At 40.8% G+C, this 24,951-nt stretch overlaps 1 protein-coding gene across 1 annotated transcript in view; it reads left to right on the top strand.

The window, feature by feature from the left end:
* The first annotated feature begins 22,862 nt into the window (after positions 1–22,862).
* The window catches only part of LOC124550942 (serine/threonine-protein phosphatase PP1-beta catalytic subunit), a 91,158-nt gene continuing 89,069 nt past the window's right edge, over positions 22,863–24,951 (top strand). The window contains exons 1-3 of the mRNA XM_047125749.1: positions 22,863–23,013; positions 23,263–23,394; positions 23,727–23,957. Of these exons, the coding sequence (XP_046981705.1) occupies positions 22,962–23,013; positions 23,263–23,394; positions 23,727–23,957 (415 nt within the window). The 5' untranslated portion in view covers positions 22,863–22,961. The remainder of the gene's footprint in view (positions 23,014–23,262; positions 23,395–23,726; positions 23,958–24,951) is intronic.

Below are 24,951 nucleotides of genomic sequence, written 5' to 3'. Positions count from 1 at the left end.
GGGTGAAAATACACTTTTTCCTTGATAAGTGACAGTATACTCTCCTTCGGAACTTTAAAACTTATCAGTCATTTGAATTGTTATGGTTTCATACAGGGGTGTAGAATTTCCCGGCACTTACGAAAAAGATGATGGATGGATAGATGGAGAGGGTTTTAAGGGCGCACGACAGCAAGGTCTTCAGCTGCCGCTCAGTAACAGATTAAGACGGGTGTCAACAGTAAGATAAAAGAGAATGTAAGACACAGGTGAAGAAAAACAAGTTTTGGAAAGATCTTTGATGTGCAGCAACATCTACGCTGCATATTTTCGTATTGCGAAAGTGTAAATTTGAATTCCATCAGATACCGCATGTTACTTTCCGAAGCATTGGAATCGAGGTTTCCATGCGCTTTTGGAAGCCAGTCATAGCTAATGTCACGTGATCTCTTCAGCCGATGACAGCGGATATTCAGAGCATAGGACACGTGATGTAGTCAGCCAACAGCAACATCACAGTTAAGTAGCGAGAAAAACACAGAACAGGAAAAGTTAATAGTTTAAATTAACATACACAATGTTGCTACAAGAAAAGCAAAGTTTTCACATATAATATTTCTCTCGAAGAATAATAAGCCACAAGAGAAGCTAAGCTTTCACAAATAATGTTCATCTTTTTTGCGCGTGTTACACTTTAAGATACACACAAATGTGGCCATATTTTTTTTAAAATTTTTTTTTTTAATGCCGACATAAATCTCTGATGTTCTGGGCTCGAAATTCTTCTAAATAGCTAGTCATGAAAGAGTTGATTTTTAAACGAGAGTCAAACGCTATGTGATTTAAGAAATTCATCGTAAATTCTCGAAAATAGTTCATCTTGTGGAAAAGGAAATTTATTTTGAAAATAACGCTTTTCATTCCACAATTTGCAATATTTTCCTGCGACCTGTCAGAAATAGATTCTTGCAGTAGTTTCCAGAGAGCACCAGATATGAGGCGTCACCGCGCTTGCGCAGCTACGATGACGTACGAAGGCCTTATGTTCGTACGTGTAAGACATTAAAAGATCTTACATTATGTCATAAAAGAAACAAGACATCAGAGGATACTCAAAGACCGTCGGAATTTCGTGAACCATATTAAAAAGCTTTTCGCCTTAAAGTGCACATTCATACGTCCAGATTCCCAATGAAGTAGGCCTTGACCTGATATTAAGCTTTTCACTGTCGTTTTCGGGATGTAAATTTTCTTGGAGTACCATTACTGTATTACCTCATGTTTGGTTCTTTATTATAGCAATGCCACACGTGCTAGAATACGAAAACGTGCTCTTGAAATACAGCGGACGGTTGAAACTAGCCAATAGTGTGGAAATAAACGCTTCGTTTCAAATCAATTGACTGTCTCAGCGGGAAAGACTAAGAAAAGGCAAATTTCTTAAGCAAACTGACAAATATTAACTTCATTGTTCTGCAAGGCAATTAATGCTTGACTGTCAGACAGTTGGAAATAAAATAAAATCTGAAACTAATAACATATTTTAGCCTTCCGTAATTATGTGAATGTGTTCATTCGATAGCTCCCAGGCAAAGAAATCTATTTTGTTTTCATTTGACGTGAGAGCAGTAAACGAAGAGGAAACAGCAAAATCACACAATGTAAACACGGATCACATGGAGACTAGCTCCTCCCCCTGCCCCTTCCTGCCACTCATCGCTTGGCCATTTGAGACAGGACGTCAAAAATTTAAAAGGAAACGGCTTTACAAAAATATGTTCATTTTGTAGCGCACATCTTTCTGAAGAGTCTGCTTTAAAAAAAAACACATATATCTTCGAGGAAATGTAAGGCATGTTATTTGGTCTTACGTGTTCCAAAGTGCAGTGCCACGCTCTTCACACAGCATTCTTCTACCTCACGTCACTGTATTTCGCTCTGTGGAACTCAAACGTGTATATTTTGTAATGGATGTCATCAAACTATATTCAGGACAGTACAGATTAAAATGTCCTGTGGTGCCTCTCCTGCTTCCCTGTCGGCCGGTTTGACATCCTGCCCCTCTTTAAAAAAATCTCGCAGTTAATACTGAATAGGATTATTTGTAACCAGGACAACAAGAACTCTTCAGAAAATTTTCACTCTTTATTGCATATTAGCTAATAACTTGCTGTTCTGTGTGACATAAAATTAAATATATGATACATAAAATCATTAAAGATAAGAGACAAGCAAGACAAACATTTCTTCAATCTCTAAGCCCTAGTGTTTTCTTCTCTCTAATCCGGCGACAGCTTTAAATAGCGTGCTTTCCTTTCTGCAAAAGAATCTATTACCTCATCAAAGTTCGTCAAACGTTTTGCTACATGAAAAATCAAAATGTCGTTGTCTAATACGGGAAAAGCTGTTAATACAAATAGTACCCAAGACTGGTGTGGTTTATCGATCTGACTACGTCTATTTTGTCACAGTCTGCTAGATAAAACAAAATAGGTCTTTCTAATATTTCAGCAGCTGTAACACACACCAAATAAGCGAGACTTTTTTTGGCAACAATGGCCACTTTTATAACACGACAGAATATGATTCACGAAGTACCAATATGAAAGGCTTATTTGGTTTACAAAAAGCTTTGTGTTAGAAAATAGTTTCACATTTCATTCATACGCTCCAGTTTCTCAAGCATGAGATCGAAAAGTAGTAGTACGAAATGTTTCTATAAATTTGGAATCGTCATTCTTCCATAATTTGTGTGATGTCCCAATTTCTACGGGTAGCATGTTGCTGCTTACTGCTACTGCCTACACAGCCAACAGCCACATTTCTGTAGCCAGAAGCAGGAGAAGATACTACTCATACGCGACTAACTGCGCAAGCTAATGAGGCCGCTTGTAACTGCTCAAATGAATCTAATATAAACAGTTATGACGTCACGCTCATCGGAGGCAGTTTTTTATTATGAAGCATTGCATAGTCTTCCTAAAGTCTTTGACACATTTTGCTGTTGTCAGACGCTTGTACGAGCACTCTTTTTTTATATATATATATGGCGCATTTCATTTGCAATTTAAGCTTTATTTTCGTTTTTTCTTTCATTCATGTTTTATTGCTGCACCATTATTCTGTTGTAGAGGGGATACAGTAATGTCCTTTGATAGAGTATCTGTTCTTACCAGAAAATTTAGCTAAACAATGAAAAATTCCCGGAATTCTAAAAAATTCCCTTTTTTCTCCCAGTTGTCCTGGGTCGTATACATCCTGCTTAGTCCATATTAGGATGCATCATGAAATGGTTCATGGAACATCAAACTACACATCTAACAAACATTATGGTAATGACCTGGAAGTGTGGCTGCTAAGACAAGTGACATTGCACTTCACATACAAATGATAGAACATTTATATGTATTTTACAGAGTGGTCAGCTGTATTCCATTTATTGTTTTACTATCTTATACAATGCACACACGACAATCTGTGTACCATGGAGACTGATGTAATTTATGATGATCATAAAGATTTTAGATTTAACAGGAACATTGTCTGATCTATATGAACAACATTATACAATATCTGATCAAAAGTATCCAGACATCCCTGTGTAATGTGAAATTGACCACTATAATTCAGTTAAAATTCACATGTTGTTGCCTGGTTTCCTCCAATCAGAGCGCTCAATGCCACGTGCGAACTATTCGCCATTCCCAAACTACTGCAACAGTTGGTCATTTCAGTTTCACTTCCTTGTGCGGCATTATTTCTTGATGTGTTTGGATCCTGGGTCAGGGATAACCACACTGAAAACATTGTGCACACTCAAAATGATGCTTATGAAATACACACATTCCATACACAGTGCTAACCAAATAATACTGGATACTTCCGCAGAAGACATGATTCATCGCCACATATACAGTTATCGTAATTTCAGAGACTGGCTTACATTAGATAATCTTTGTACGACATTATAAGAAGCTGGATATTTGAAGTGTGCAGTTCATCACTGCAACTGAACCCATGACAACCATAAATATGAGGGCTATTCCAGTCTTGTGGCTTAGTGCAGTGGTTAGCACATTTACTTCATATGTGAAAGGTCGTGGTTTCAGAATGTGTCAACTGTAGAGAACTTCTTTTTTTTTTTAATTTGTATGTTGAATCACAAGATTTTGATTGCATTTCAACCAATTAACTAAATGAAAATACCATTTTTTTTTTTTTTTTTTTTTTTTAATTCTATGCCACGTCAGTTTTGTCATCGTACTGACTTTATTTGCTTTCATTTTTCTGCATATCGTTCTTTTTCAATTTGGAATATGCCAGTGTTGTCTATAATCTGCAACCAAATGCCAAAGGAAGACTGCTCATCGGTTAGTAACATGGCAGCTTGTTTAGCTTGCGTGAGGGTAGTTTCAGGTAACCAGTGATAGTTATAACGTAGCTTACTTTGATTGTCGTGAAGAAAATGATTGTGATTTTAGTTCTGCTGCAGATTATTGACCAGTACTGCCAGCAGTCCAGTTAACATGCAGACCGTGTGACAATGGGTAAACAGTTCTCCGTAAATCACAAATTTCTGCAGTTAATGTTAAGCGACATTTGAGGTAGTGTAAAGTTGATGCCCCTGGAAACTAGTGATTTGGAGTGATGCATCGCTCTATACAATGTGGTAGTCCAACAGTAGGGTCTGGATTTAGTGAATGAATGGCTAGAGAACATTGCCTGTCATCATGTGCAGTGGAGCAGGTGCTCTTAAAATATGGGGGTGTTTTCTGTGATTAGTGTGTGGTCCTCTTATTGCATGTAAGAAAATACTAAATTTGGAAGGATATGAACACATTTTACATCACAGTGTATGCCATACTTTCGAAGTGAAGCTCGTGGCACACGAGACATCCTTTACCTATGGTTCAATCCTCAGTCAGCCAAGGCATTATTTTGTCACTTTTCACTTCTTTCACCTCTGGCAGTGGTTTGTGTATGTGAAGTTACATCATGGTTCTGAGTCAATGTTACATTGTAAGTTCAACAATAATCGGCTAACAGGTCAGAGCGAGGCAAGAGCATACCACCCTCAGTAGGAATCCATCTCGCAGCACATTATGGAGTTCCGACTGATGTTCAGGTTGACGACAGCTTCCCCTTCATTTAGGCAATATTGCAAACCCACTAGAAGTTTTGAGCAGTACTCTGCAGAAAATTAAAGTAACTATAACTTGATAGGCGGTGCCATAGTGTTACTAGCAGGAGATTTTTGCACAAGCGGAATGTGAACTGATGAAATAAACATATGCCTTGCATTCTTCTTTGGGGTCTCAGTTAATATTATTGTGCTTACCAAAACTGTGGAAAAAGGACATCTGAAAAGTGACATATCAGCTGTTCATCTTCCACATATTCTGGTCAAGATTGGAAGCACTGATCTTTGAGAAATAAACAGTGTGATAACTATCCAGAGCAGATTGTGCGCTGCAGAGACCACATCTGATACCAACGACTGATCCAGGCATTGCACACATTAAGGACAAGCCTATGAAATGATTGTGAAATGTAGACATTCTTACCTCGAGTACAGAAAAACAACCAAGCAGCTGTTATGCAATGCTGCTGAAATCTACAAAGCACCTGAAATGATGTACAAACTAACCAATACAGCTGCAAGCACAGAGAAAGTAGTTCATTACTTTAGAATTTTTGAACACTAGATTCTGCAGGTTTCCCACACCACTTATTTATAGTTTCTATCCTCACACTTGTGTTTTTGCTGAAAATTTTGAAGTCACTGATACACTATAATGGCAATAGGGTGCAATTTCACTTGTAATGTAATGCTGCCCATTGTGTTAAACCAAGTCCGATAAAAGAGGAACTGTGTTATTTCACATATTATGATTTGAGAACACTGTGACTGTTTTTGTAAACATCACTGATGAAAAACTACAACCGGTCACACTTTTTGAAAGAATGATTTATTTCATGTCATCTAGTTTCAGGCCTGGACACATCAGACAACAACAAAGATTTTTTGTACAAATTTCTTATTGTCCGATAATATAACAGGGAGAGCGATGTGCTGACCACATGCCCCTCCATACTCACATCCAGTGATGCCTGTGGGCTGAGGATGACACGGTGGCTGGTCAGTACCGTTGGGCCTTCATGGCCTGTTCGGGAGAAGTTTTTAGTTTTTTAATAATATAACAGAATATTTGTGATTTTCCTGTTTACAAAAGCTCTTACATATTTGCATAATGGTTATGGTGAAATGAATCATTCCTTAAAAACATGGTTGGTTGTAGTTTTTTTTCTTCAGTTCTATTTGAGAAACAGTGTGTCTTCCATGGGTTTCATTGATCTCCAGTGACCTAACATCTAATTTCAGGAGACTGCAGACCCCCCATAATGTACACTGCAGTGATGATAAATAAATTACAATAACACACACTGAAAAATCACGAGTTGACATGAGGCAGGGCTGTTCCTCCCAAGAGCAGCTTTATGTGGCTTGCTTGTGCACTGATCAGCCAGAACATTACAACCACTGACATACTATTGATATAAACCCATCCTGGTGATAGCAACATCACTTGGTGAGGAATGACTGCTTGTCAGATACACGCATGATGAGTGTAGTATCTATCAGTGAGCATGCTGTCTGTATGTAGAACGAGAAATCCAATCGATTATCTGTGTCTGACGCAGGGAAGATTGTGATGGCCCAGAGGCTCAGCACGAGCATTTCAGAAACTGCATGACATGTTGGGGGGGGGGGGGGGGGGGGTTTGAAGTGGGTGCTGTGGTGAGTGTTTTAAACACATGGAGAAACCAAGTTGAAACCACGTCCAGATGTCGTGGGGTTGCGTGGCCACCCTCATCACAGATGTCAGAGGTTGCAGGCTGCACCCTAATCTACATCTACGTGGATACTCTGAAAACACACTTAAGTGCCTGGCAGAGGATTCATCGAACCACCTTCACAATAATTCTCAGTGCTGGAAAAAATGAACACCTATATTTTTCTGTGTGAGCTCTGATTTCCCTTATTTTATTATCATGGTTTCTCCCTATGTAAGTTGGAACCAACAAAATATTTTCACATTCGGAGGAGAAAGTTGGTGATTGAAATTTCTTGAGAAGATGTCACCGCAACGAAAATCACTTTTGCTTTAATGGTGTCCACCCCAAATCCTGTATCATGTCAATGGTACTCTCTCCCCGATTTTGCAATAATAAAATCCTATCTGGTAAGGATCCCAGACTGCGCACCAGTACTTCGGAAGAGAATGGACAAGTGTAGTGTATGCCGTCTTTTTAGCAGACCTGCTACATTTTATATAAGTGTTTTGGCAATAAAATGCCATCTTTTGTTTGCCTTCCCCATAACGTGTTCTATGTGCTCCTTCGAATATAAGTTGTACGAAACTGTAATTCCTAGGTATTTAGCTGAATTTATGGCCTTTAGATTTGACTGATTTATTGTGTAACCAAGGTTTAACGGATTCCTTTTAGCACTTTTGTGGATGACCTCACACTTTTCATTATTTGGGGTCAATTGCCAATTCTCACACCAGACAGACGGTGCATCCACAGCCGACGACCCGTGCTTATGCCAATGATAACACGACAACATCGGCAACTACTACTGAAATGGGCAGGTGACCAGTGGCACTGGACGCTGGTGCAGTGGCAGTGTGTTGCACGGTCTGACAAATCCCAACACCTTCTTTGTCATGACAATAGGAGGGTGCAAATCCACCATCTTCCAGGGAACAGTTCTTTGCCACCTGTACTGAGACACGGAGACAAGCTGGCGGTGGCTCCATTATGCCCTGGGGAACATTCACATGGGCATCCACGAGTCCTTACTGAGAGCAGTGGCACTTTTTAACACGATAATGTGCCATGCCACAAGAACGAGAGTGTGATGGAGTGGTTCGAGGAACAGAGTGGTGAATTCCACTTGATGTGCAGGTCCCCCAACTCACCAGATCTGAACCCAATCGATCACATTTGAGATATGGCGTCAGAGATCATCATCTCCCTCCCCGAATTTATGATGTGTGTACAGATGTGATGCCAACCCCATCCAGCGAATTAGCAAGGTGTCATTGCTTCCATGCCACAATGTGTTGCCACTGTTGGCTATGACAAAGGTGGGCATACCAGCTATAAGATGATGATGATGTTGTTTTTGTTGTTGTTCTGGTCTTCAGTCCTGAGACTGGTTTGATGCAGCTGTCCGTGCTACCCTATCCTGTGCAAGTTTCTTCATCTCCCAGTACCTACTGCAACCTGTACCCTTCTGAATCTGGTTAGTGTATTCATCTCTTGGTCTCCCTCTACGATTTTTACCCTCCACGCTGCCCTCCAATGCTAAATTTGTGACCCCTTGATGCCTCAGAACATGTCCTACCAACCGGTCCCTTCTTCTCGTCCAGTTGTGCCACAAACTCCTCTTCTCCACAATTCTATTCAATACTTCCTCATTAGCTGTGTGATCTACCCAACTAATATTCAACACTCTTCTGTAGCACCACATTTTGAAAACTTCTATTCTCTTCTTGTCCAAACTATTTATCGTCCATGTTTCACTTCCATACATGGCTACACTCCATACAAATACTTTCAGAAATGACTTCCTGACACTTAAATCTATACTCGATGTTAACAAATTTCTCTTCTTCAGAAACGCTTTCCTTGCCATTGCCAGTCTAGATTTGATATCCTCTCCACTTCGACCATCATCAGTTATTTTTCTCCCCAAATAGCAAAACTCCTTTACTACTTTAAGTGTCTCATTTCATAATATAATTCTCTCAGCATCACCTGACTTAATTCGACTACATTCCATTATCCTTGTTTTGCTTTTGTTGATGTTCATGTTATATCCTCCTTTCAAGACAATGTCCGTTCCATTCAATTGCTTTTCCAAGTCCTTTGCTGTCTCTGACAGAATTACAATGTCATCGGCGAACATCAAAGCTTTTATTTCTTCTCCATGGATTTTAATACCTACTCCGAATTTTTATTTTGTTTCCTTTACTGCTTGCTCAATATACAAATTGAATAACATTGGGGAGAGGCTACAACCCTGTCTCACTCCCTTCCCAACCACTGCTTCCCTTTCATGCCCTTTGACTCTTATAACTGCCATCTGGTTTCTGTACAAATTGTAAATAGCCTTTCGCTCCCTGTGTTTTAACCCTGCCACCTTTAGAATTTGGAAGAAAGTATTCCAGTCAACATTGTCAAAAGCTTTCTCTAAGTCTACAAATTCTAGAAACATAGGTTTGCCTTTCCTTAGTCTTTTTTCTAAGATAAGTCGTAAGGTCAGTATTGCCTCACATGTTCCAATATTTCTACGGAATCCAAACTGATCTTCCCCGATGTCGGCTTCTACCAGTTTTTCCATTCATCTGCAAAGAATTAGCGTTAGTATTTTGCAGCTGTGACTTATTAAACTGATAGTTCGGTAATTTTCACATCTGTCAACACCTGCTTTCTTTGGGATTGGAATTATTATATTCTTCTTGAAGTCTGAGGGTACTTCACCTGCCTCATACATCTTCCTCACCAGATGGTAGAGTTTTGTCAGGACTGGCTCTCCCAAGGCTGTCAGTAGTTCTAATGGAATGTTGTCTACTCCCAGGGCCTTGTTTCGGCTCAGGTCCTTCAGTGCTCTGTCAAACTCTTCACGCAGTATCGTATCTCCTATTTAGCCTTCGTCTACATTCTCTCCCATTTCTATACTATTGTCCTCAAGTACATCGCCCTTGTATAGACCCTCTATATACTCCTTCCGTCTTTCTGCTTTCCCTTTTTTGGTTAGAACTGGGTTTCCATCTGAGCTCTTGATATTCGTACAAGTGGTTCTCTTTTCTCCAAAGGTCTCTCTAATTTTCCTGTAGGCAGTATCTATCTTACCCCTAGTGAGATAAGCCTCTACAACCTTACATTTGTCCTCTAGCCATGCCTGCTTAGCCATTTTGCACTTCCTGTCGATCTCATTTTTGAGACGTTTGTATTCCTTTTGGCCTGCTTCATTTACTGCATTTTTATATTTTCTCCTTTCATCAATTAAATTCAATATTTCTTCTGTTACCCAAGGATTTCTACTAGCCATTGTCTTTTTACCTACTTGATCCTCTGCTGCCTTCACTACTTTATCCCTCAGAGCTACCCATTCTTCTTCTACTGTACTTCTTTCCCCCACTGCTGTCAATTGTTCCCTTACGCTCTCCCTGAAACTCTGTACTTATCCAGGTCCCATCTCCTTAAATCCACACCTTTTTGCAGTTTCTTCAGTTTAATCTACAGTTCATAACTAATAGATTGCGGTCAGAGTCCACATCTGCCCCTGGAAATATCTTACAATTTAAAACCTGGCTCCTAAATCTCTGTCTTACCATTATATAATCTATCTGATACTTTTTAGTATCTCTGGGATTCTTACATGTATACAACCTTCTTTTATGATTCTTGAACCAAGTGTTAGCTATGATTAAGTTATGCTCTGTGCAAAACTCTACCAGATGGCTTCCTCTTTCATCTCTTAGCCCCAATCCATATTCACCTCCTATGTTTCCTTCTCTCCCTTCTCCTACACTCGAATTCCAGTCACCCATAACTATGAAATTTTCGTCTTCCTTCACTATCTGAATAATTTATTTTATATCCTCATACATTTCATCAATTTCTTCATCATCTGCAGAACTAGTTGGTATATAAACTTGTACTACTGTAGTAGGCGTGGGCTTCGTGTCTATCTTGGCCACAATAATGCTTACACTATGCTGTTTGTAGTAGCTTACCCGCATGCCTATTTTTTTATTAATTATTAAACCTACTCCTGCATTACCTCTATTTGATTTTGTATTTATAACCCTGTATTCACCTGACCAAAAGTCTTGTTCCTCCTGCCACCGAACTTATTCCCACTATATCTAACTTTAACCTTTCCATTTCCCTTTTTAAATTTTCTAACCTACCTGCCCGATTAAGGGATCTGACATTCCACGCTCCAATCCGTAGAACGCCAGTTACCTTTCTCCTGATAACAACGTCCTCTTGAGTAGTCCCCGCCCGGAGATTCGAATGGGGGACTATTTTACCTCCGGAATATTTTACCCAAGAGGACACCATCATCATTTAACCATACAGTAAAGCTGCATGCCCTCGAGAAAAATTACGGCTGTAGTTTCCCCTTGCTTTCAGCCGTTTGCAGTACCAGCACAGCAAGGCCGTTTTGGTTATTGTTACAAGGCCAGATCAGTCAATCATCCAGACTGTTGCCCCTGCAACTACTGAAAAGGCTGCTGCCCCTCTTCAGGAACCACACGTTTGTCTGGCCTCTCAACAGATACCCCTCCGTTGTGGTTGCACCTACGGTACGGCCATCTGTATCGCTGAGGCACGCAAGCCTCCCCACCAACGGCAAGGTCCATGGTTCATGGGGGGGGGAGCTACAAGATAGGTGGTCATAATTTTCTGACTGATCAGTGTATGCGAGCCCATCAAGCAGCCTGCTTGTTGTGGTGACACACTCTAAAATAATAGATGAGATTGTAGAAAGAGCAATACACAAATTGATACTTACCTATAAATACTTATAATTTATCCACCACCATTGCTACCAACACATTCAATGGAGGATGATGTAACTACACTGCTAACCATTATAATTGCAACACCAGGATGTCTAGCAAATGATGAAATTTTACATGGCCCAGTCACACTGATGTCTCCACCAATTATGTTCAATGTCAATGTGCAGTAACCAATTACAGACAACAGGTGGCAGCACTAACAGTGGAGTGTACATAAATATAAAGCATGTTGGGAGGAGGGCAACACTGGAAACAGTGCAGTCACTGTAATGCAGCGATGGATTGATTTATCTGACATCCAAAAGGGCATGATTATTGGCTTTTGGGCCAAGGGTAGAAGTATTTCTGCAACAGCTAAGATTTTAAATTGTTTGCATGCCACCATGGTTCAAGTATATCATCCATGGCAAAATGGGGCTATTCAGAACTCGTGCTGAGACAACTGCGGTGCACAACGGGCCGTAGATAACAAGGATGAACATGGCTGCAGAGGTGACTATGGGTGAACAGATGTGCAACTGTTGAGCAACTGACCACCCAGATGAACCAAGGGACTACCAACAGTGTCTCCTCAGTGACTGTTCAGCCGACGTTGCTGCGTATGGCTCTCTACAGCAGGCATCTAGTTCATGGCTGCTCATGGACAATGAAAGCTGTACAGTGTGAAATGTGTGAAAGCAAACAAGGAGGGAGCATTACGGCCTGGGGAATATTTTTGCATCATTCCCTGGGTGATCTTGTCATTCTGGAAGACACAATGGATCAAGAGTAGTATGCATCTATCCCTGGGGACCACATCCACCCCTACACACAATTTTTGGTGAGATGGTATGTACCAGTAGGACACTGCAGCTGTCACACAGCTCGCAGTGTATGTGCATGGTCTGAAGAACACCAGAATGAGTTTATCGTACTCCCCTGGCCACCAAATACACCAGATTTAAATCCATCTGAGAATTTGTGGAACTATCTTGATCAGGCAGTTTGCACCATGGAGCCTCAACCGAGGAACCTAGTGCAGCTGGCCACAACACTGGGGTCGGCATGTCGGCACCATCCAGAACCTCACTGATTCTTTTCCAGCACATCTCGAAGTGGTTCATGCTGCAAAAAGTGTTATTCACGCCTATCACTGGTGGTAACATTAATGTGACTGAACACTGCATTAATTGTGCATATACAGTATAGAAGGAAGAATACACAATTACATTTGTAGGTGATTTGGGGATATACAAGGTACAAAATATAATATACAGAGGTGCCATCTCTGGCAGGAGCAATGGCTCTAAGCAGGCCAGGCATCAAATTGAATTGAACTTGAATGGTAGATAACTCATAACAATGCTTAAAATTTCAACTTAGCATGAGTTCATGGCTGTATTCCTTGTGAAGGTGATAACCCTAGTGGTACTGAAACCTGGTCAAGGCTTATTACAGTAAATTTTATGCAACCAGTTGGCTGTATACATCATTTATTGAAAGATATGAGTAAGTTATTCCACGCCTTCCCAACTCTATGGCAGAGTACATCGACTTTAGTGGTTGGCAAGCAACAATCCGTGACCAGATGTTTTCAATGGGTGAGAGTCTAGAAATCTGCTACCCAGGACAACAGTCAAATACACTACATATAGATCTAGGTCAGGGCAGTGCAATCAATATGTATTCATTGAGAACATAACACTAACTGTTCAAATTATCAGTTATGTGAGCTGGAGGTGACAGTTAAGTGCACCTAATGGCCCCTGGTAACAGTAATAAATGCAATATGATGATGTTTATTCTTCTTGGAGATGTCTATCAAGATGCTGTAGGCAGAACCAGGATTTGTCTGAAAAGACAACATAGGGCCACTTCTGTCGAGTGCACCCTATTGGCGTGCCTTTCTCTGCTGCTGCATCATGAGCATTCACAACAACGATTGCTGTGCTGAGAGCCTGTGATGTGAGGGACTTGTAGCACTGTCTTTCTGTATACTAGTGGCGTAACAAACATAAATGGCCCCCGGGGCATGACTCTCTATTGGCAGCCCCCATTGGCACCCAGGGCGCAACACTTTATTGGCACCTCCTCTCCCTGCCGGTTATGGCACTACACTTTATTGGCATCCTGCCCCCTCCAGAAACACGTATAGTAATCTAATGTATAGAATTTACTCTAATAATAATATATCCCCCCTCCCCCCCAAAGAACCATGGACCTTGCCATTGGTGGGGAGGCTTGTGTGCCTCAGCGATACAGATAGCTGTACCGTAGGTGCAACCACAATGGAGGGGTATCTGTTGAGAGGCCAGACAAACGTGTGGTTCCTTAAGAGGGGCAGCAGCCTTTTCAGTGGTTGCAGGGGCGACAGTCTGGATGATTGATTGATATGGCCTTACAACACTAACCAAAACGGCCTTGCTTTGCTGGTACTGCAAACGGCTGAAAACAAGGGGAAACTACAGCCGTAATTTTTCCCGAGGGCATGCAGCTTTACTGTATGGTTAAATGATGATGGCGTCCTCTTGGGTAAAATATTCCGGAGGTAAAATAGTACCCCATTCGGATCTCCGGGCGGGGACTACTCAGGAAGACGCTGTTATCAGGAGAAAGCAAACTGGCGTTCTACGGATCGGAGCGTGGAATGTCAGATCCCTTAATCGAGCAGGTAGGTTAGAAAATTTAAAAAGGGAAATGGATAGGTTAAAGTTAGATATAGTAGGAATTAGTGGAGTTCGGTGGCAGGAGGAACAAGACTTTTGGTCAGGTGAATACAGGGTTATAAATACAAAAACAAATAGGGGTAACACATGAGTCGGTTTAATAACGAATAAAAAAAATAGGAGTGTGGGTAAGCTGCTACAAACAGCATAGTGTAAGCATTATTGTGGCCAAGATAGACACGAAGCCCACTCCGACTACAGTAGTACAAGTTTATATGCCAACTAGCTCTGCAGATGACGAAGAAATTGAAGAAATGTATGATGAAATAAAAGAAATTATTCAGATTATGAAGGGAGACGAAAATTTAATAGTCATGAGTGACTGGAATTCGAGTGTAGGAAAAGGGAGAGAAGGAAACATAGTAGGTGAATATGGATTGGGGCTAAGAAATGAAAGAGGAAGCCGCCTGGTAGAATTTTGCACAGAGCACAACATAATCATAACTAACACTTGGTTTAAGAATCATGAAAGAAGGTTGTATACATGGAAGAACCCTGGAGATACTAAAAGGTATCAGATACATTATATAATGTAAGACAGAGATTTAGGAACCAGGTTTTAAATTGTAAGACATTTCCAGGGGCAGATGTGGACTCTGACCACAATCTATTGGTTATGACCTGTAGATTAAAACTGAAGAAACTGCAAAAAGGTGGGAACTGAAGGAGATGGGACCTGGATAAACTGAAAGAACCAGAGGTTGTACAGAGTTTCAGGGAGAGCATAAGGGAACAATTGACAGGAATGGGGGAAAGAAATACAGTAGAAGAAGAATGGGTAGCTTTGAGGGACGAAGTAGCGAAGGCAGCAGAAGATCAAGTAGGTAAAAAGACAATGGCTAGTAGAAATCCTTGGGTAACAGAAGAAAAATTGAATTTAATTGATGAAAGGAGAAAATATAAAAATGCAGTAAATGAAGCAGGCAAAAAGGAATACAAACGTCTCAAAAACGAGATCGACAGGAAGTGCAAAATGGCTAAGCAGGGATGGCTAGAGGACAAATGTAAGTCTGTAGAGGCTTATCTCACTAGAGGTAAGATAGATACTGCCTACAGGAAAATTAGAGAGACCTTTGGAGAAAAAAGAACCACTTGTATGAATATCAAGAGCTCAGATGGAAACCCAGTTCTAAGCAAAGAAGGTAAAGCAGAAAGGTGGAAGGAGTATATAGAGGGTCTATACAAGGGCATTGTACTTGAGGACAATATTATGGAAATGGAAGAGGATGTAGATGAAGATGAAATGGGAGATACGATACTGCGTGAAGAGTTTGACAGAGCACTGAAAGACCTGAGTCAAAACAAGGCCCAGGAGTAGACAACATTCCTTTAGAACTACTGACGGCCTTGGGAGAGCCAGTCCTGACAAAACTCTACCATCTGGTGAGCAAGATGTATGAGACAGGCGAAATACCCTCAGACTTCAAGAAGAACATAATAATTCCAATCCCAAAGAAAGCAGGTGTTGACAGATGTGAAAATTACCGAAAAATCAGTTTAATAAATCACAGCTGCAAAATACTAATGCGAATTCTTTACAGATGAATGGAAAAACTGGTAGAAGCCGACATCAGGGAAGATCAGTTTGGATTCCGTAGAAATATTGGAACACGTGAGGCAGTACTGACCCTACGACTTATCTTAGAAGATAGATTAAGGAAAGGCAAACCTACATTTCTAGCATTTGTAGACTTAGAGAAAGCTTTTGACAGTGTTGATTGGAATACTCTCTTTCAAATTCTGAAGGTGGCAGGGGTAAAATACAGAGAGCGAAAGGCTATTTACAATTTGTACAGAAACCAGATGACAGTTATAAGAGTTGAGGGGCATGAAAGGGAAGCAGTGTTTGGGAAGGGAGTTAGACAGGGTTGTAGCCTCTCCCCAATGTTATTCAATCTGCATATTGAGCAAGCAGTGAAGGAATGAAAAGAAAAATTTGGAGTAGGTATTAAAATCCATGGAGAAGAAATAAAAACTTTGAGGCTTGCCGATGCCATTGTAGTTCTGTCAGAGATAGCAAACGACTTGGAAGAGCAGTTGAATGGAATGGATAGTGTCTTGAAAGGAGGATATATGATGAACATCAACAAAAGCAAAATGAGGATAATGGAATGTAGTCGAATTAAGTCGGGTGATGCTGAAGGAATTAGATTAGGAAATGAGACACTTAAAGCAGTAAAGGAGCTTTGCTATTTGGGGAGCAAAATAACTGATGATGGTCGAAGTAGAGAAGATATAAAATGTAGATTGGCAATGGCAAGGAAAGCGTTTCTGAAGAAGAGAAATTTGGTAACATCGGATATACATTTAAGTATCAGGAATTCATTTGTGAAAGTGTTCATATGCAGTGTGGCCATATATGGAAGTGAAACATGGACGATAAATAGTTTGGACAAGAAGAGAATTGAAGTTTTCAAAATGTGGTGCTACAGAAGAATGCTGAAGATTAGATGGGTAGATTACGTAACTAATGAGGAGGTACTGAATGGAATTAGGGAGGAGTTTGTGGCACAACTTGACCAGACGAAGGGATCGGTTGGTAGGACATGTTCTGAGGCATCAAGGGATCACCAATTTTGTATTGGAGGTCAGCGTGGAGGGTAAAAATCGTAGAGGGAGACCAAGAGGTGAATACACTAAGCAGATTCAAAAGGATGTAGGTTGCAGTAGGTACTGGGAGATGAAGAAGCTTACACAGGATAGAGTAGCATGGAGAGCTGCATCAAACCAGTCTCAGGACTGAAGACCACAACAACAACAACACAACAACAACACAATATATTTTTTTGAAAATCTTGCTTGTCTTGGAGACCATTTGGCACCCATGTGCAAGTGGCATTTGGGGCCCGATAGACCCCCTTGCCCCCTCCCTCCACCTCACTCGTGGATATTTGTGTCGTTGCAAACATGCCCACTTCCTAAGTAAAGGTACACAATACAACTGTACAATCCTGCATGGCCTAGTGATGGTAATGTCTGTCCTGTAATGTGCTAGTCTCGTAGTGCCATTAGGATCCTGCTAGGTATTGAGTATGGCTCTCCTGAACCCATTGATTCCATATTTCCAAGAGAGTCATGTGGTTTTCAGCAACACAAACAGCCAAATCATGGAACGATAAAGCATAGTCTCAACAGGCCACGATCCTCCCATTGTCGAAGACAGGTGTAGGCTTGCACACACAATTCTTTCTAATGCGAGACATAAAACGATCCCACAAACAACATTCAAGCGTGTAACCCTTTCTTATTTACAGAATGTAAATATCTTCAGTCCTGTGTATTATGCGTGTTTGTTTTGAAATATTTATCATTTGCGTATCCGAGCTTGCCCATTTCACCTGAATGAGATGTCTGTCTCAGCACCAGCTTTGGTAGTGGGAAGTTGACGATGGAATATAAATACTCAAAGGAGTAAAGTAGTTGGGGTGCTGAGAAGCCAATAGTATGGCTACCAGCTATTATGGATTTTCTGTATCTGTTATAGACTTATCACTTTAATTAAACTGTTAAGGGAAGTTATTAAAAAACTATGGAAATAGACATTTTAAAATTTACTGTTTTACAAAAAAGACCAAAAAGGTAATGTTTAAAATTTGTTAATCATATGCTATCAAAGTGTTTTATAGATTGTAATGATTTCCTTCCTGAGTACACAGTAAACCTGTTTATGAATGATTTCTTCACCACAGCTCTTACTAAAATAGGCTGTGTCGTTTTGATTACCTATCATCCTGCCCTGAAAAGAGGAACATCCTACCCAAGATCCTTCCCAACCCTCCTCAAGTGCTGTACCGTTGCCCAACCAACTTCCACAACGCGCTAGTCCATCCCTGTGCCACTCCAAACCCCAACCCATTGCCACATGGACCACATCCCTGTGGAAGACCCAGGTGCAAGACCTACCCAATTCACCCACCCACCACTTCCTGTTCCTGTCCTTTCACAGGCTTATCCTCCCCTATCAGAGGCTGGGCCACCTGTGGAAGCTGCCATGTCATATGCCAGCTCTGATGCAATTGTTGCCCAGCTTTTTACATTTGTATGACTAGCAACCAGCTGTTCACAAGAATGAAAGGCCACCACCAAACTGTGGCCGAGAGCAAAGTAGATCACCTTGTGGCACAACATGTAGCTGAACATAACATTGATTTCAATGGCTGCTTCATTACCCAAACCATGTCGGTCCACCCTTCCTCCACGAGCCTTTCCGAAATGTACAGATGTTAGTTATCCTTACAACACATTCTCTTCTCCCAAAATCATCCTGGCCTCAACCTACAGTAATTTACTCTCCCCACACTTTCCAACTCCTCTGTACTATCCACTCTCTCCTATTCTCACCCCATCACCCTCTTTGTGTGCCATCCTATGCCAAAGCATCTACCTGTCTTTCCCTTTCCCCACTTCTCTCCTTTTGTGCTCCTCTTTCCCCATAGCCTCTTGACACAGTGTCTGTTGGCAGTCTAATTCCTGGACACTCTGCCAGACAGTGCTCTTCTCTCTCCCCACTCCTACCCTGCTATCCATTCTCCTTCCTTGCCACCCCCAGATTGCCACCTCCGTTCTACGTGACAGTTGCGTTCCGGTCCGAGATGGTGGTCATGTGTGCGCTTCCTTGTGTGAATGACTGTAAGTGTGTTTCCTTTTATAAAGAAGGCTTTGGCCAAAAGCTAGTGCCTGTCTGAAAGTCAATGAGTCATCTTTATGGTGAGTAGCAATCTATATTTTCTTTATATTGTTTATTTTCCAGCCTGGTGTTTCCACTGTTTGATTTCACCTTAAATTAGGATACGAACAAAACTGCTATAAAAACAAGAAAAGTCATAAGGCTCAAGGCCTTGTCTGTAAGCTGTTGTGTTTTTTCTAACCAGATGGTGCCACAAGATACACTGTTCACTTATTTATCTATACTTATTACTACACACCACAGTGTCACTATCATAGCAAAAGGCCCTTGTTAGAAAAAAACAACACTGAATTTTGATCTAGTGTGAATATAGCAACTACGACCATACAGCCAAAAGGAAACTCACCTGGCTTGACAGCAGCTTGCCCAGTGAATTAGGTGGAATTTTGTTGTCCATGACTGTGACAATACCCGACACCCCACTTCAGATGTTTATTTTCACGCTGTGCTATAAATTGGCATTTTTGTTCCTTCCAATACATCATAATAACTCATAACCCAAAATAAAAATTTTAAAGAGGAAAAGGAGACAAAGGAGATTGCATGAAAACCCACTGTGTCCTCGGTTTGGCTAACATTTGTTGTTGCATGTCCAAATTGAAAATTAATGACTTAATTTTGTCTTTCCGCAGTTGCCCTGTAAGCTGTTGTTGAGCAGTGTATTTAACAGAAAAGTGTCTTTTCATGTTATATTCTTTCACAACAGGCAATGATTCACTACACAACAAACAGCTTTATTGTTGTGCATCATGAAGGAGTAATTCTCAGTCCATTTCTCCTGGAATTGACAACATTAACGCCAGACATTTTGTGAGTAAACTTGACAGGGACACTGCATGAAATTAAGACATAACTAGCACAGAACTTTACGTGCGAACTGACAACAGAGAACTAGTTTGTTCAGTGGGACCTGTGGCTGTTGTTGAAGTCAGCACATTTCATGGGCACTCTGTAAGTTTAGTCGCATTGTTGCCTACTACAAGCATTCGTGCTCTACCAATGTGTAGCGTAGATGTAGGCCGTAAATAACGTGTGCCTTTGACTGCTATGCTGCACCAGCATTGGGTGGCAGCTCTTTACCGCACTACAGATGCAAGGTGTTAATGGGATATTGGCTACTTCCATAGTGACAGCTGATGCAGCAACAGCCAGTCGCTGAGGGCAGCTCTTGCCTGCGTGGCATCCCTTGCCTAGTGAACACCAGCTGTCCGCCACGGTCTGGGGCGTATCACCAGGCAGCATTCTTGTCTGGTCAATTCTTTAAGCAAGACATTCACTGGTCTGCATCATGAGCTGCAAACCTGTGCCGAGCCTAGCCCAATGTCAGCAGGAATACCCGAAAATGCGTCCCGGGTGGAGTACAGTGTGAGTGCCTTATCCTCTCCTGCAGATATCGAGATATTGTCTGCGCTGTGGATTGAAATCGACCACGGGCTGGATCTGGCCCGTGGGCATCCAGTTGCCTACCCATGATCTAGCTGGGGTAAAACTCTTTATTTTTGTGTCAAGCTGGAGGAGACACATTTTCATGATCTCATACAGTGAGTGCAATCTGATGTTGACTCAAAGCATCTTTTACCTGGCACAGCAGTGGAAGCCATGTCTGAAGACGATATAGACGGCTAAAAGGCATTGAGCTGATGCGCTGTGGTGGTGGCCAGCTGATGGCAACACAGTTTCCCTGGAATCAGGCTCGGCTGCAGTTAGCAGAACGTGTGACGACTTGACAAAGATCAGCAATGCTCACAGGACAGCCCTGTGGTGTCCAGCATCAGACTACATTGAGTTTGGCTGTAGCTGTCTGAGACCCAATACACAGGTCTGCTGAATTCTGTAGCCAAACTCTCTACTGCTGGGTGGCAGGGGTGGGGGCACAGAGCCTCCTATTCATAGCATCCCTGATGCCACATTCTTTAGCTGCCTGACAGAGCGATGCTGCGTCTCTGCCTAGTTACAGGAGACTTGCCACACATCTTCGATGTAACCGGCTGTACACACTGTGGGATGGATGGGTAGATGGATAGATAGATAGATATAGTGGTATCACAAATAACTGCAATGGAAACTGTGGTTATGTTGTAAGCATCAGTGCAGCTGAAAACTTTTAACTGGCTGCTCTGTGGAGATTATTTTCAAATAAGTAATTATTTTGATACAACAGTTTTTGTGTGCAGATTTTATTTCTCATTCAGTGTCTTGTTCTTGCAGAGGCAGGGCTTTTTGTGATTAGCTGTTTCCCCAATAGAATTGTTATCAGAGTATCTCTTTCTGACAACATCTGATTTGCAGTATGAAGACAGTACTACCGTCATTCACAAAAAATCACTGTAATGGTTTCTGGTCCTCTCTTCGTCAGTTTCTCTAAATAATACAGCTACGGAAATCAAACTATATCAGCGATGAGGGAACTCATGGATGCTACACCAATCTCCCTTTTACTTTTTGCTCTCTCCATGTCTAAATGTATACGTATTGTTGTAAGAACTCCCCTATATAGCACAATTATCTCTTATTTTTGGTCTTCTTCACCAGTTCCACCCCAAATGCAAGTTTTAATGTATTTCTCTCAAGTGACCTGCGAATGTCTGACACTACTCCACAGAGTATTAGTGGAGATGCAAAACATTTGAATTACATATCGGTGAGCTTGTGAAATATCCTACAAAATAACATCAAGTTTCAAGATTCACTGCAATACATTTTGATGATGCAATAGGTAGTTTATAGAGTGTTGTAAGTGGGTTCTATATTGTGAAACACACCCTTATTGATGCCGAAAGAAGTGTAGCGATTTTCCTCTTTCGAAGCGTGAAGAAATAAATTTCAGTTACAGAATATATAGTTTCCTGGGATATAGTTCCGTCGCAGTAGAATTACTTCCCTTCGTGGACATATGAAAATCTGCATCTATATCTGTATGACAGGGGGTACTTCCTATTGTACAATGTAGGTCTCTTCCCGTTCCATTCCCGTATGGAAGGAGGGGAGAATGCCCGCTAGAATATCTCTGTGCACATTCTAATTAATCTGATGTTTTCATCATCCCTACTGGAGCGATACACAGAGGACTACAGTCTTTTCGCAGATTCCTCAAGTATTCTGACTACTGCTTCTTGCAATTCTGTACGAAGGCTCTTGGGGGATAGCTTGAGTTTTTTTTCAACCGCCTGCCCCAGGTTTTTCAGTATTTTCATGAGACTCGTGAGGCAGCATACTTGTCACCAATGGTACTGCAATGCTTTGGATGTCTTCAATATTACTAGAGATCGGCCTCTGTTTTTTTTACAAATAATATTTATTAATCTTTCAATGACTTTGTACAATGATATACACAAGTCGCTTTCTGAAGGGGTGTATACAATACGGCACATAATGGAAACAAAAGCATTTGGACGTAAATACAAGTGTCTTACATGCGAATAATTTCATCGAAAACCTTACACTTATCATGTAATCTAATCTCTTAAACAAACATTTAGCACTGGCATCACTTCATTCGCTTCGCTCGCTACATTCGTTATCGGCCTTCTTCTTAATGCTTCTTCCCAGGTTCATTGTTTTTCGAGAAAACTACAGGTTTGCTCAGCACTACAGCTGTAGTACTTGCATGTTTTTAATCGGAACATATACCTTATCGAACGCTTAAGTTGCAAAAGCGAAACCTTAACAAAACACAGAATTCTCAACAATGGCACTCATCAAATCGACTGTGATTGTACAGCCGCGAAGCCTCGTTTATACTAGCTGTTATGTAAACACCAAAGATACAAATGTCGACGCCAGGTTCATCTGAAACGAAGCAATCCTATTGGCTGTAGCTACCTAGAAATGCTATTGGTTGGTCTCGTTTCGAGCCGAGCTGCCCCCCAAAGGCAAGTGCCTTTCTATGATACTACGCTAGCCAGTTGCCTTGAGACATATCTTTTGAAGAACTTTGATACGAATCTTTTACGTGCACTTCGAGCTGCAGCGAGCAGTACCAAAATGGCTGACATCGATTTAAACGTAGACAGCCTTATACAAAGGCTTCTTGAAGGTAACGTTTATTACTACATGCAAATCTTCCATCGGATGTAGATCCTGTGTAATAGATGTTGTCTCCGAGTTATGCATTTGCCGGAAATTGTACTGCTCAGGTGAAATGGGCGTATCTGTCAAATGTCAAAATCTTGAGAATCTTATCGCAGGCAAAGTAGTTTAGCTTAATAGCGGGTGCGGGAACCCTTTACAGAAGCCTGTAAGCAGTAGTCCACTGTTTTAACTCAATGTACGTTTTGTTTTGCAGTAAGAGGATGTCGCCCAGGAAAGTCCGTGCAGATGTCCGAAGCAGAAGTGCGCGGACTGTGCTTGAAATCAAGAGAAATCTTCCTTCAGCAGCCAATTTTGTTGGAGCTAGAGGCTCCCCTCAAAATTTGTGGTAATTTACGATCTATCGTGATTGGATCAGTCGTTGAAATTATATGCGGTGCACAGTGCGTCGTAGTTTTTGAAATTAAAGAACTGTTAAAATAAAACTATACTAAAAAAGAAAATGTTTCCATACAGATGCGAACAAAGGAAACTTTTTGTGCCAGACCTTTGCTTGTGTTGGAATTAAGTGAAACCATCGATAGTTATGCACTTCTGTGTTTTAGCATTCAAGGATAGTAGATTTTATTGACAATACCTAATAACGTATATATGCACCAGATTTGATACTCACGAACCGGGAAGTTCAGAAACTTCAGCTCCTTTCCGTTTATGCTTCAGGTGACATCCACGGGCAGTATACAGATCTCCTGCGGCTTTTTGAGTATGGCGGTTTCCCACCAGAGGCAAACTACTTATTTCTGGGTGATTATGTAGATCGTGGCAAACAGAGTTTAGAGACTATATGTCTTCTGCTTGCATACAAAATAAAATATCCAGAAAATTTTTTCCTTCTGCGTGGCAATCACGAATGTGCCAGTATTAACAGGATATATGGTTTCTATGATGAATGTAAGTATTTTATAAATTTCTTGCTAGACATAGAATTAGCTGCTATCATACGTAGCTTTTTTCATTTTGCACGATGTAGTAATTACTTATATCGTTGCATTGGTATTTTCTTTTGAACTTGGCTTCTATCTGGAAGTAGATGTATTGAATGGCTAGCATGGAATTGAAGTTGTATGTAGTATATAGTTTTTTTAGTATGGTTTCTGCAATTTTTGACCTGTCAGTTAGTAATCTAGACAAGCTGAAGTTGCCTGTGTGATACTTCTCTCTATGAATGCCTGTAATTTGAAAGTGGTTTGATTTTTAGATGATTAAATAGCAACTTGATAAACTATTCTGTAGTTGCCACTTTAGCTCTAAGTCATATAAGGTGCTTTACCTGTTGATCATTGTATTTTTGTCAGGAGTGAAAGCCTGTTAATATTCATGAAATTCCTGTTCGATAGTGGCCTACAGAGAGCTGTTGATGAACATGTAAGAAATTTGTTGTATTAAGCAAATTAAATTTTAGTATGTAGTTGGAAGGATCAAAATCAGCACATCTTTGAAATTTGTTCTAAAATCTATCTGTAAATCACACTTGAGTGGAAGGCAGTTTTTTCACTGGGCTAGTTGTAAAAGTTTCATGTGGAAGTGATAAGGATTAGCCTACAATTCAACCATCTTTCTTTGGCCAGTAATGCTATTAACCATGTAACTATTCATCAGCATCAAATACGCAATTTGATTACTATGACAATTGTGTGTTTTAATTATCAAAGTATTTAGATTTCTTTAGCAATGTGTTTTTTTTTGTGTAAGGAGATTATTACTAATGTCTTCAGACCTTGTACAAAGTTAAAAATGCTAGACCATTATGGAAAAATTGAGATTTTCAGTGAGTCTGCAAACATAACTATAGGTAGTGCAGTGTATCCAACTAGGCACCAAACTAAAGTTCAGTCTGTCATCATAACTTTCATTTAAATAAAGAATAGCTTATTATTCATTCATT

The sequence above is a fragment of the Schistocerca americana genome, chromosome 9 (assembly GCF_021461395.2).
Source record: "Schistocerca americana isolate TAMUIC-IGC-003095 chromosome 9, iqSchAmer2.1, whole genome shotgun sequence".
Classification (NCBI taxonomy): domain Eukaryota; kingdom Metazoa; phylum Arthropoda; class Insecta; order Orthoptera; family Acrididae; genus Schistocerca; species Schistocerca americana.
Note: the sequence above shows the minus strand (reverse complement) of the source record. Positions and strands in the feature narration are given on the sequence as shown.